Source organism: Solanum pennellii, chromosome 7 (genome assembly GCF_001406875.1).
Source record: "Solanum pennellii chromosome 7, SPENNV200".
Taxonomy (NCBI): Eukaryota; Viridiplantae; Streptophyta; class Magnoliopsida; order Solanales; family Solanaceae; genus Solanum; species Solanum pennellii.
In genome coordinates this window covers 31845433-31856815 of record NC_028643.1, presented here as the reverse complement: position 1 = coordinate 31856815, position 11383 = coordinate 31845433, and the positions used below count along the sequence as shown (strand labels likewise).

General features: G+C 30.5%; 3 protein-coding genes across 3 annotated transcripts; all 3 read right to left on the bottom strand.

The window, feature by feature from the left end:
* Nucleotides 1-209: 209 nt before the first annotated feature.
* On the bottom strand, nucleotides 210-760 carry LOC107024961 (uncharacterized mitochondrial protein AtMg00860-like). The gene is made up of 2 exons (XM_015225864.1): nucleotides 505-760; nucleotides 210-340 (listed from the first exon to the last, which is right to left on the bottom strand). Exons 1-2 carry the CDS (start codon nucleotides 758-760, stop codon nucleotides 210-212), a joined length of 387 nt encoding a protein of 128 aa, XP_015081350.1.
* Nucleotides 761-1467: 707 nt separating this feature from the next.
* LOC107024960 lies at nucleotides 1468-3705 on the bottom strand. Its single transcript, XM_027918490.1, has 2 exons — nucleotides 2181-3705; nucleotides 1468-1585 (listed from the first exon to the last, which is right to left on the bottom strand). The coding sequence occupies exons 1-2, from the start codon at nucleotides 3398-3400 to the stop codon at nucleotides 1468-1470; spliced, it is 1338 nt and encodes a 445-aa protein (XP_027774291.1). The 5' UTR covers nucleotides 3401-3705.
* Nucleotides 3706-9094: 5389 nt separating this feature from the next.
* On the bottom strand, nucleotides 9095-10965 carry LOC107024691. The gene has a single exon (XM_015225678.2). The coding sequence runs from the start codon at nucleotides 10671-10673 to the stop codon at nucleotides 9429-9431; it is 1245 nt and encodes a 414-aa protein (XP_015081164.1). The 5' UTR covers nucleotides 10674-10965; the 3' UTR covers nucleotides 9095-9428.
* Nucleotides 10966-11383: the final 418 nt, after the last annotated feature.

Below are 11383 nucleotides of genomic sequence, written 5' to 3'. Positions count from 1 at the left end.
TCAACTACCAAGGATTATTTAGAACTAGGATGAACTGAAACACCCCCACTAGTAGAGTCAACAAACCGCACACCTATTCTGGCCAGTCTGTGTACATCTTTCACCAACTCCTTCATCTCATCCTCAACGTGGGTTGTACTTCCCATGCTCATCCTTCTCAAAGTATCGCTACGACATTAGCCTTACTTGGATGGTAGTGGACATTCATCTCATAGTCCTTCAACATCTCCAACCATCTTCCCTGACGTAGATTCAACTCCCTCTGCGTGAACACATACTAGAGACTCTTGTGGTCTGTGAACACATCCATATGCACTAGATTCAAGTAGTGCCTCCACAGCTTCAATGCAAACACCATTGCTGCCAACTCCAGGTCATGAGTGGGATAATTCTTCTCATTAACCTTGAGATGTCTGGACGCATAAGCTATCACCTTACCACCCTGCATAATAACATAACCCAAACCAACCCTAGATGCATCACAATAAACAATGTAATTCTCACCATACTTAGGAAAAGTAAGCACCGGTGCTGAAGTGAGTCTGTCTTCGAGATCCTGGGAACTCTTCTCACAAGTCTCTGCCCATTCATACTTAATTATTTTCTTCATCAAGGCTGTGAGTGGAGCAGCAATGGAAGAAAAACCCTTCACGAATCTGCGATAATAACCAGCCAATCCCAAGAAGCTACGGATATCTGTGAGAGTAAGAGGTTTTGGGTTGTTCTTAAAAGACTCATTCTCCCTGAGATCTACCTCCATACCTTCGTTGGACACAACATGACCCAGGAAGGTCACTAATCTAAGCCAGAATTCACAGTTGCTGAATTTGGCATACAACTGATGGTGTCTAAGTACCTGCAAGGTTAGTCTCAAATGTTGTTCATGCTCTTCCTTAGTGTTAGAGTAGGTGAGAATGTCATCAATGAATACTATGAAGAAAGATTCAAGGTATTCATGGAAGACTCTGTTCATGCTATCCATAAATACAGCAGGTCCATTAGTGAGAACAAATGATATGACCATAACAGGTACGAAAGGCTGCCTTTGGAATATCTTCATCCCTAACACTAAGAGAAGTACCGATATCTGGGCTTATCCCTGATATCGGTACTTCTCTTCCTTGAAAAATTATGCTTAGCTTGCCTTGACCTGTTCCGTGCCCTAGTATGCTTCTTCTTCCTGTTTTCCTCCACTTGTTTGACATGGACCATAATCGTGGAAGGTCCAATGCTAGCATGCAACATAGCTACCCTAAACTCCTCCACGAGATCCTACACAATCTGAGATCTAGTGTAAACGGGAGGATTCATTCTCGTGAAGTCTCTTAACCTACTAGCCATGGTGCTGGAAGGTGGGTTCTTTTTGGGAACACCTTGTTGCTCTGCCTGGGCTGTCATAGCCTTAGCTTATAAAGTGATGTCTTGGGCCATCTGTACCAAGGCTGTCCTTACTTCTCCATCTATAAACTAAACTGGATTAACATGCATCTCCATTCCAACAGTTGGAGCCTGGGGACGAACTTGATTTACCTCAGCAGATGCTCCTCCAATCTCTCCTCCTACGTTTCTCCTCGTATTCATCTTTCTAAATCACAAGATTTGATGTTAGATACGCTCTTAACACCAAGAAATTAGACATTAGAGAAGGCATGATAAGATCATAAGAAGGGAATTTTCCTACGAATCATGCAGTCTCTAAATCAGGATATTGGTGCACTTCACTACCATGACTTAGAAACTACTCAATGTGGTTGATGTAAACTTATTATCCTCGGAATTTAGCCTATTTCACTGATACAAGTGACCGGAGTCTAGACCCCAGACGAGACCGCGTTTTTGACCTCTCAGAGGTCGAAGAGTGGGGAAGCGATTGAGAGAGAAAATATTGAGAAGAAGGTTTTTAGATGAAGGTGTGTTTTATTTATGAGGAGAGTTCCTCTATTTATATACAAAGATTACACCTTTAGCCAAATGGCTGACGCAAGGACTGACGCAAGAAAACAAAACTTAGTGGCCTATCTTTATTATTGGCCGACACTAACACTGTTTACTTTACGACTTTTTACATTATTGGCTTTTCAGCCGACGCTATACGACAAAATTAAAAGATTCTTACTTTATACATATGGTTGATATTCAGCTGACGCAACAATAATAATAATAACAACAATAATAATAACTCTTTTTTTTTTTGTAGCTTAGTTCTTTTTCCTAAATCAACTGTAGGTATCACATTATCTTCTCCGTTGCACTTGGAGCATTTATGATCTGGGTATTTGTTGCTGATAAGTTTGCAATATCTTACTAATAATTCTTCTGAAATAAATCCTTTCTTCAAAGCTCTTGTAGATGGTTGTTCTTCTGGTTTTAGCAATGACAAAATCCATCTCTGAACTTCATCCATATCTGATTTTCTTAATTCTTTGGAGTTTGCATAAATCATCACCTGATCTCTTGCATAATAGCTCCAAATGGCATTGCCATTTAAATAATTGTTTGCTAACTCTTGTATAATTGTAGCTATACCAATTATTCTTTTATTTGCATAAAAGTTAGGTATTTCTACTTTTGGTATCTCATTTTGTTTTTCTATCTCTTTTGGAATAATCATATCTCTGGTTAATCCTATCTTTACCACCTGTATTGGTGATTTTATCTCTTCGTATAGTATCTCTGCTGGTGCTGTATAACATTTTATATAGAATAAATTTCCTTTGGTAATTCTTTTATATGTTAAAAATGCTCTATGTAGTTCTGGTATTCCGGCTATTTCTTCTCCGGTATATGTGTATACTGTATTTAGTAGTCCGTAGTTATAACATGTTTTTACTAGGTTGGGATTGGTCTTAGGTTGTGCAATAAGTTTGTTATATCCTTGTAGTTTCTGGGTTATATAGTCTTCTTCGGGATTTTTTGTTTGTGTAGATCTTGGGTTTAGGTTTAAATATGTCTGGATTTTGTATATATTTTCAATGTAGGATTGTGTAATGTAGTTATATCTCTTTTTGTCATTTTGTAGGCTAACTGCGTAGGTAGATGTTTGCGGTTCTACTGGTATCTGCATTTGTGGTTTTTGGGTAAATGGTTTTGCAAATAGCTGGTTTAAATTTGTATTTTTTGGTTTTTCATTAATTCTTTTGCTTGTACCTGCAGCTGTATCTAAACAAACATTGTTATGGGTTTTTCGGAGTTTCCCATCATCTCCTTCTATCTCTGGCTGTTTTCCGTCTGCCGTACGACGTAGCTCCGCATGTTTTGAGTCATGCTGCTGACTGTTAGCTTTCAGATTTTGTACATCTGTCTCTATCTTTTCTATTTTTTGGCATAGATTTGTCATCATTGCCAATAGATCTTTCATTGTATCTCTTTCTTGAGAGGTAGTCTGCAATAAGATTTTCATCAGTTTTAATAATCTCAATTGTAAATGTAAAATTTAATATATTTAATATTAATCTTCTTATTTCTTTTGTTGTAACTGAATCGTCTATCTTTTTGGTTATCCACCACTTTACCTGTGTGTTATCTGTCCTTACAATAAATTTATTGTAAACTATATATGGTTCGAATGCTAGTAAACATTTATATAATGCAAATAGTTCCTTTCTATTTATCTCCCATTTTGCCTGTGCTTCAGTATATGATCCTGAGTAATATCTGCAATGGTGTTCTATCTTTTCTTTGTTATATTTATATTTTAGTACTCCTCCATAACTGTGATCACTCGAATCTGTTTCAACTATGTATATAAATGTTTTACTTTCATCAGGAAAATACAGTTTTGGTAGATTTTTATATAATTTCTTAATATTCTTTATGTGTTCTTATTCTTTGTTGTCAAAATAATATTCAACATCTTTTTAAAGTTTTTTATTAGGTATTGGGTAGTTGTATGTTTTAGTTTTGGCGTTTAGATTTCTGTAATCTATAACCATTCTACTTTTACCTCTTTTTTGTTCACTGTGTTTTATAACTATAAATGCTGGGCTTGTGTGCTTACTGTTACTTTCCTGTATATAATTCTTTTCCAGTAATTCATTTATATGTATTTTAAATTCTTGTAAATCATCGAAATTATATTTTAACGGTTTCTGTGTTATTATGCTATTTTCGTCTATTAGCTCAATTTTTACCTTTGTTTTATGTTTTTCCCATCCTTGTAATGGGTCTTCATTGTATAGTTGTTTTAGTTGTTCATTAATTATTTGAACTCTGTCTATTGTAAATATGATTATTTCCAATCGCGTTTCTTGTTCTTTATCTATATTTTTCATTTCTTGGTTTATTTTTTCACTACCTTTTATCCATTCCATAGCTTTTCGTTGTTTATTTTTTACCCTTTTTGCTCCTATTTTATTGCCACATGGTGTAGTAAGCCACCAGTGTGTTTTTGTTATTATATGTGGGTAAAATTTATCTAAAAATGGCATTCCTAGTAACATATCTTTTGTTGTGAACTCAAAATTATAGATTTCTTCTATTATTAGTATTTTATCCCATATTTGTATCTTTATATTTTTTGCTTTGTATTTTATCATACTTCCTTCATTATTAAATCCTGTTACTACCATAGGTGTTTTTAGTTTTTCCCATTTATCTTCTGGTAGACAATTATATTTACATATGTTTGCTTCTGCTCCCGTATCTATCATAGGTGTATAATATCTGTTGTAATATCCTTCTACAATAATTTTCGCAAGAATAAATATTTTCATTATTCATTTTGTTCTTTTTATGATTATTTTCTTATTTTGACAAGTTATTGTTAATTGTTCATTTTCTATTTTGTATGGCTTAACTTTTTCTAACCATTTTATTCCTAACGTGATATTATAATTTCCTTCGTATATTTTAAATTGTAATTTTAATGGAATTCCTCCTATAATTATTTCTTTTTCTGTTGTTTCTTCGTTTGTGTTTATTATTTCACTGGGTAATCCAGGGTATGTGTGTCCTGTTTTTATAATTTCTTCTTCTAATACTAGTTCTCTTGTTATATGATTTTCTTCTTGTCCTGTATTTATTAAGATTTTATATTTTCTTTGATCCATTATTCCTGTTATAAAATAGTGGTTAGGTGTTATTTCTTCTAATAATTCTTGAGGCATTTCATATTTTCTTTTAGATGTACTCATTCTTGATGAGGTAGCTCTTGTTAGTGTATTTGGTACGCTTGAAGTACTTAATCTTTCTTTTACTATTTCTAAATCTTCTTCCATGTCAATTTCTTTATAGCTGTAGTCATTATTGTCTATTACAGTAATTATTTTTTCGAAAGGATTTTCTATTTTTATTTTATCAATTTTATTTCTTGCCGTTATTTTATGTTTTGTGGTTAATATATATAGATTTTTACATCTTGCTGTAAATATTTTACTTCCTGGTGCTAACTTTATTCCTGATAATTTCCAATATAGTACTAATGATTTATCTATGTTTGTATCTGTTAATGCTACTGTGTAATTAGCACTTATTATGAATTTAAATTTTTGATATATTAAATTTCCTCTAACTGCACTGATTACGCTTTTTTCTATAGGATGTATTATTCTGTCATCTGCTAGATATATTTCAATGGGTGTATCTATTCCTTCTCTGAAACAAGCTTTTATCAGTATTTCTGTTCCTCCTAAATGTACATATTTTATATCTGCTTTATTTTTTATATTTTGTATTTCTTTATTTATTATTCGTTTGTTTATTATAGGTATATATGCTTTTCCACTTGTATATTTACAATCTATGGCATGTTCTTTCTGACTAACTACATAATATTCTTCTTTTCGTCTTTTAAACAAATTTTTTAATAAGGATGTTTCAAGTATCTTTTCAACGCTTAAATCTAATTCTTTTCCTTTTATTTGTTCAAAAATTGTGTTATCAAATATGATTTTTTGATGTGATATTTCTTCATTTTCATAATTTTCTTCAGTTATTATTTTTATTTCACTTTCTGACATTATTCTTCATTTATTTCATCATTATCTGTATTAGTATTTTCTTCTTCATTTTCAGTTTCTATATCTGATACTTCGTATATACTATCATTTTCACTTAATTCATAGTCTATGTATTCTATTTGCATATATTTTTCATCGTCTATAATTAATTCTGCAATTTGTTTTCTTTTTAGGTTTTTTGGTAATTTACAATTTTTAGCTATGTGTCCTATTTTTCCACAATTGTAACAAGTACATTGGGATATTTTCCTCTTTGGTCTATATGGTCTTTTTGTTTTATAATTTTTTATATAATATCTTCTTCTTGGTTGTTTATATTTATACTTAGTTTTATTTTTTGTGTAATTTTTATATCTTTTACTTTTCTGTTTTTTATATGTGCATCCAAATTGTGGTGCCATTTTATTTTTGCAACACGATAAGTTTTTATTTAATACTTTTTCCATTTTTAATTTTTCTTTTTGGCTTTCACATAATTGTGTAAACCATTGAGATAAGAATTTTATTCTAGATCCTAAAGTATCTGTAAGCCCTTCATTCTCCCAATCTTTAATTACTTTTGTACTAAATGGTTCTGGTAATTTTGTAAAATATTGGTGTCTTACTTCTTTTGCTTCATTAAGATTATATTTTGCTTTGTAGTAATATTCTTTAAATGCGCAAGTGTATTCTTCTATAAAGCACATTTTACATATAGCTAATTTTGTCATAAGTTGCCTGTTTATTATTTTTTCTTTATTTTGTTCTTTTACATCTGTGGTCATACCTCCGAATTCACTTCTTATCGTTATTTCGTATTTATCTAATATTTCTATATTTGTTGCTAAAGAAGATCCATCTAATTTCGTATTATTTCTAAGTACTTCTAAACTTTCTGGGGGTAGATTTTCTATCCATAATTTAACTGTTCCTACAAATGTTCTTTCTATATATCTTGGTGTTTCTGTTGTACTTATTTTGTTATCTATCAGTTGTTTAGATATATTTCCCGTCCATAGTAACATTACTTTATTTATATCTGTTACACAATCTAGGTCTAAGAAATTATATTGTTCATTTGCTGGTTTTGGTATCCAATTTTTATTTAATCTACTGTTCCATATCGTATTAGCTCTATCTGACTGTTGATAACTTTCTGTATAATAAGTTGGTTGTGCTCTTCTAGGACTAGTTCTGGGACTATTTCTTGGACTATTTCTTGGACTATTTTCTGGTTTAACTCCTGATGTACTAGGTCTATTTGTATCTCCTGTATTTATTTCTAATTTCTTTAGTTTGTTTGTCTGTTCCAAGATTTCTGTATATGTTTCACTTATATCACTTATTTCCGATTTTTGGTCATTTTCATTTTCATCTATTTCATTTATTTCATTTAATTCAAGATCTTCATCTAATTTTTGTCGTACTTCGTTTATTTTATTTTTTAATTCTTTTTCTAGTTCTTTTTCTTTTTCTATTTGTTTTGCTTTTTGTTTCTCTTCATATAATAATCTTAATTTTGTTAGTTCTTTTTCTAGTTCTTCTATTCTTGTATTTTTTATTTCTTCTACGTATTGTACTTCTTGTTTTGCCTGTATTTTTATTTTTTCTATTTCTTTTGATCTGTCTATTTCTTCATTTTCTTTTGTTATTCTTACCATAGCTGTTAAACTATCTTCTAATTTTGCTGTTTCTCTTTCTAACATTAAGTATAGATTATTTCCTATTTTTTTATATCTTCTTCCTAGATTTGAAAATATTATTTTTATTATCATTCCGTCTTGATTTTCATATGTTTTTTCGTCTACTGCAAATTCTTCTTTATTCATTATAATTTATGTATTATATTATGTTGTAACTCATATTCAAGACAATCTAATTCTAATTTTAACATAGATATATCTTTTCTTTGTACTAGTATCGATTTATTACATACATCTGCTAATATGTTTTCTTCTAATCTTCTTTTTCTATGTTGTAATTCTTGTTCTTTTTCAGTTATTTTTTCCGTTATTTTTTCTATTAATTGTTGTTTATAAATTTCTTTGTTCATACTGTTTTTTCAAATAGCGAACATATTTGTATTCAGATTTCGAAATTTTATCTATTAAATGATCTTTTTCATTATTACTTGTTTTGACTAGTTGTGATAGTTCATATTCTATATATAAGGGTCTTAATTTTTTCCATGTCTTTCTTATTTTTTTACCTATATTGTTTGTTGTTATTTTAGTTTCTTTGCTTGGTATTATATTATCCTTCATAAAATGTCTTTCTGTAATATTCTCTTTTAAGTAGATCTAATCGTTGTATTTCATTAGCATTGTTTGTAATATATTCTAGATGTTCAACTTCTCTAGTTCTCAAATAATCGAATAGATTTTCTATTAGTAATTTTTCATGTAGATCTATATCTTCTATAGTTTTTACCCAATATTGTAAATATTCGTAATTTATCATTAGTCTGTATCTATATCATCATATAAATCATACATATCATAATAAAGTTCATCCTGTATACTTTGTATGGTTAACTGAGTCCAACCTTGAGTTGTTATCTCTATTATTTCATATGTTACCAATTTATCATAAATTTCTCTTTTTATGTCAGTATTAAGATTTTTTAATATATAAAGTAGTAATATCTTATATTCATCATTATCATCAATTAAGTAGGTACTCATTTTATTCATTTTTGCTAAAAGTTTTATTCCTTTCAACCTCTTAATAAATTATACTTACTTATTATGTAATAATAATGGTTTAATAATCATCTCGTCTAGTCACTACTACAGCTTTCTTCTTTGATTAGTTACCCTAACAGCGCCTCAACTCTGTTTACTCCCCTAAACGGCCTTCTTTGCCTACCGGTTTCAACTTTAGGATGGCATAGTCTGGGCATACTTGTTCATAGAATATTTCTGTAGCAAACCTTCTAAAGATGCTTATTATAACATTATTAGAACATGATAAATAATTATAATTAACAAGAGATTTTCAGGAATAAATTTGTTTAGCTACTCATAAATTTAAGAGTGTATACCTGTTTTTGTAGATTTGTAGCTCCAGAATTTTCCATAGTTATTATTTAACTAGCTAGCTCTGATACCAATTTTGGGTGGAAGCGTTAAAGAGGAATAATTGTAGAGAGAAGAGAGTAGTGGAAGACTGATGATTTTATTTATGAGGGGAAGCCCTCTATTTATATACAAAAATTTCACACTTTTGGCCAAAATGGCCGACATCTACTTTACACTTGGTCTTTTTACATTCGACCGACGCAAAAAACAAAACTTAGTGGCCTATCTTTATTATTGGCCGACACTAACACTGTTTACTTTATGACTTTTTACATTATTGGCTTTTCAGCCGACGCTATACGACAAAATTAAAAGATTCTTACTTTATACATATGGCTGATATTCAGCCGACGCAACAATAATAATAACAACAATAATAATAACTTTTTTTTTTATAGCTTCGTTCTTTATCCTAAATCAACTGTAGGTATCCTAAATCAACTGTAGGTATCACATTATCTTCTCCGTTGCACTTGGAGCATTTATGATCTGGGTATTTGTTGCTGATAAGTTTGCAATATCTTACTAATAATTCTTCTGAAATAAATCCTTTCTTCAAAGCTCTTGTAGATGGTTGTTCTTCTGGTTTTAGCAATGACAAAATCCATCTCTGAACTTCATCCATATCTGATTTTCTTAATTCTTTGGAGTTTGCATAAATCATCACCTGATCTCTTGCATAATAGCTCCAAATGGCATTGCCATTTAAATAATTGTTTGCTAACTCTTGTATAATTGTAGCTATACCAATTATTCTTTTATTTGCATAAAAGTTAGGTATTTCTACTTTTGGTATCTCATTTTGTTTTTCTATCTCTTCTGGAATAATCATATCTCTGGTTAATCCTATCTTTACCACCTGTATTGGTGATTTTATCTCTTCGTATAGTATCTCTGCTGGTGCTGTATAACATTTTATATAGAATAAATTTCCTTTGGTAATTCTTTTATATGTTAAAAATGCTTTATGTAGTTCTGGTATTCCGGCTATTTCTTCTCCGGTATATGTGTAGGCTGTATTTAGTAGTCCGTAGTTATAACACGTTTTTACTAGGTTGGGATTGGTCTTAGGTTGTGCAATAAGTTTGTTATATCCTTGTAGTTTCTGGGTTATATAGTCTTCTTCGGGATTTTTTGTTTGTGTAGATTTTGGGTTTAGGTTTAAATATGTCTGGATTTTGTATATATTTTCAATGTAGGACTGTGTAATGTAGTTATATCTCTTTTTGTCATTTTGTAGGCTAACTGCGTAGGTAGATGTTTGCGGTTCTACTGGTATCTGCATTTGTGGTTTTTGGGTAAATGGTTTTGCAAATAGCTGGTTTAAATTTGTATTTTTTGATTTCTCAGTAACTCTTTTGCTTGTACCTGCAGCTGTATCTAAACAAACATTGTTATGGGTTTTTCGGAGTTTCCCATCGTCTCCTTGTAGCTCTGGAATTTTAGCGTCTTCCGATCGACGTAACTCTGTATGTTGGCGTAGCTCCGCATATTTATAGTCATGCTGCTGACTATTAGCTTTTAGATTTTGTAACTCTTTTCCCATACTATCCACCTTCGTAGAAAGTGTATTAATAGCTTTGAGTATTTCTTCTGTTGTATCTGGTTCAGTTTGTGTTCCTTTTTCTTGATAGGTAATCTGCAACGAGATTTTCATTAGTTTTTATAATTTCAATTGTAAATGTAAAATTTAATATATTCAATACTAATCTCCTTATTTCTTTTGTTGTAACTGAATCATCTAACTTTTTTGTTATCCACCATTTTACCTGTGTGTTATCTGTTCTTACAATAAATTTATTGTAAACTATATATGGTTCAAATGCTAATAAACATTTATATAATGCAAATAATTCCTTTCTGTTTATTTCCCATTTTGTTTGTGCCTCAGTATATGATCCTGAGCAATACCTGCAATGGTGTTCTATCTTTTCTTTGTCATATTTATATTTTAGTATTCCTCCATAACTGTGATCGCTTGAATCTGTTTCAATTATATATGTGAATGTTCTACTTTCATCAGGAAAATATAATTTTGGTAATTTTTTGCATAATTTTTTAATATTTTTTATGTGTTCTTTATCTTTGTTGTCAAAATGATATTCAATATCTTTTTTGAGTTTTTTGTATAATGGTTTTAAATGTTCTGCTAATTTTGGTATATATTCCCTTACTTGATTTACTAATCCTAAGAATGATTGTAATTTCTTTTTTGTATCTATATTTTCATCTATAGTAATTATTTTTTGTACTATGTGAGTTTGCATTTTTATTCCATTTTTATCTATTTGTATTCCTAGAAATTCTATCTGTGGTTTCATAATTTCTGCTTTATTTTTACTTAAACTTATACCTGAGTGTTTGATT

Excerpts from the sequence above, each read along its gene's own strand:
- LOC107024961 (XM_015225864.1), bottom strand. The coding sequence starts at position 760 with ATGGAGGTAGATCTCAGGGAGAATGAGTCTTTTAAGAACAACCCAAAA. Across the intron at positions 341-504 it reads GCTTACTTTTCCTAAGTATG|CTGTGGAGGCACTACTTGAA; the intron begins GTGAGAATTACA and ends TTTGCATTGAAG.
- LOC107024960 (XM_027918490.1), bottom strand. The coding sequence starts at position 3,400 with ATGAAAATCTTATTGCAGACTACCTCTCAAGAAAGAGATACAATGAAA. Across the intron at positions 1,586-2,180 it reads AAGCTACAAAAAAAAAAAGA|AAAGATGAATACGAGGAGAA; the intron begins GTTATTATTATT and ends CTTGTGATTTAG.
- LOC107024691 (XM_015225678.2), bottom strand. The coding sequence starts at position 10,673 with ATGAAAATCTCGTTGCAGATTACCTATCAAGAAAAAGGAACACAAACT.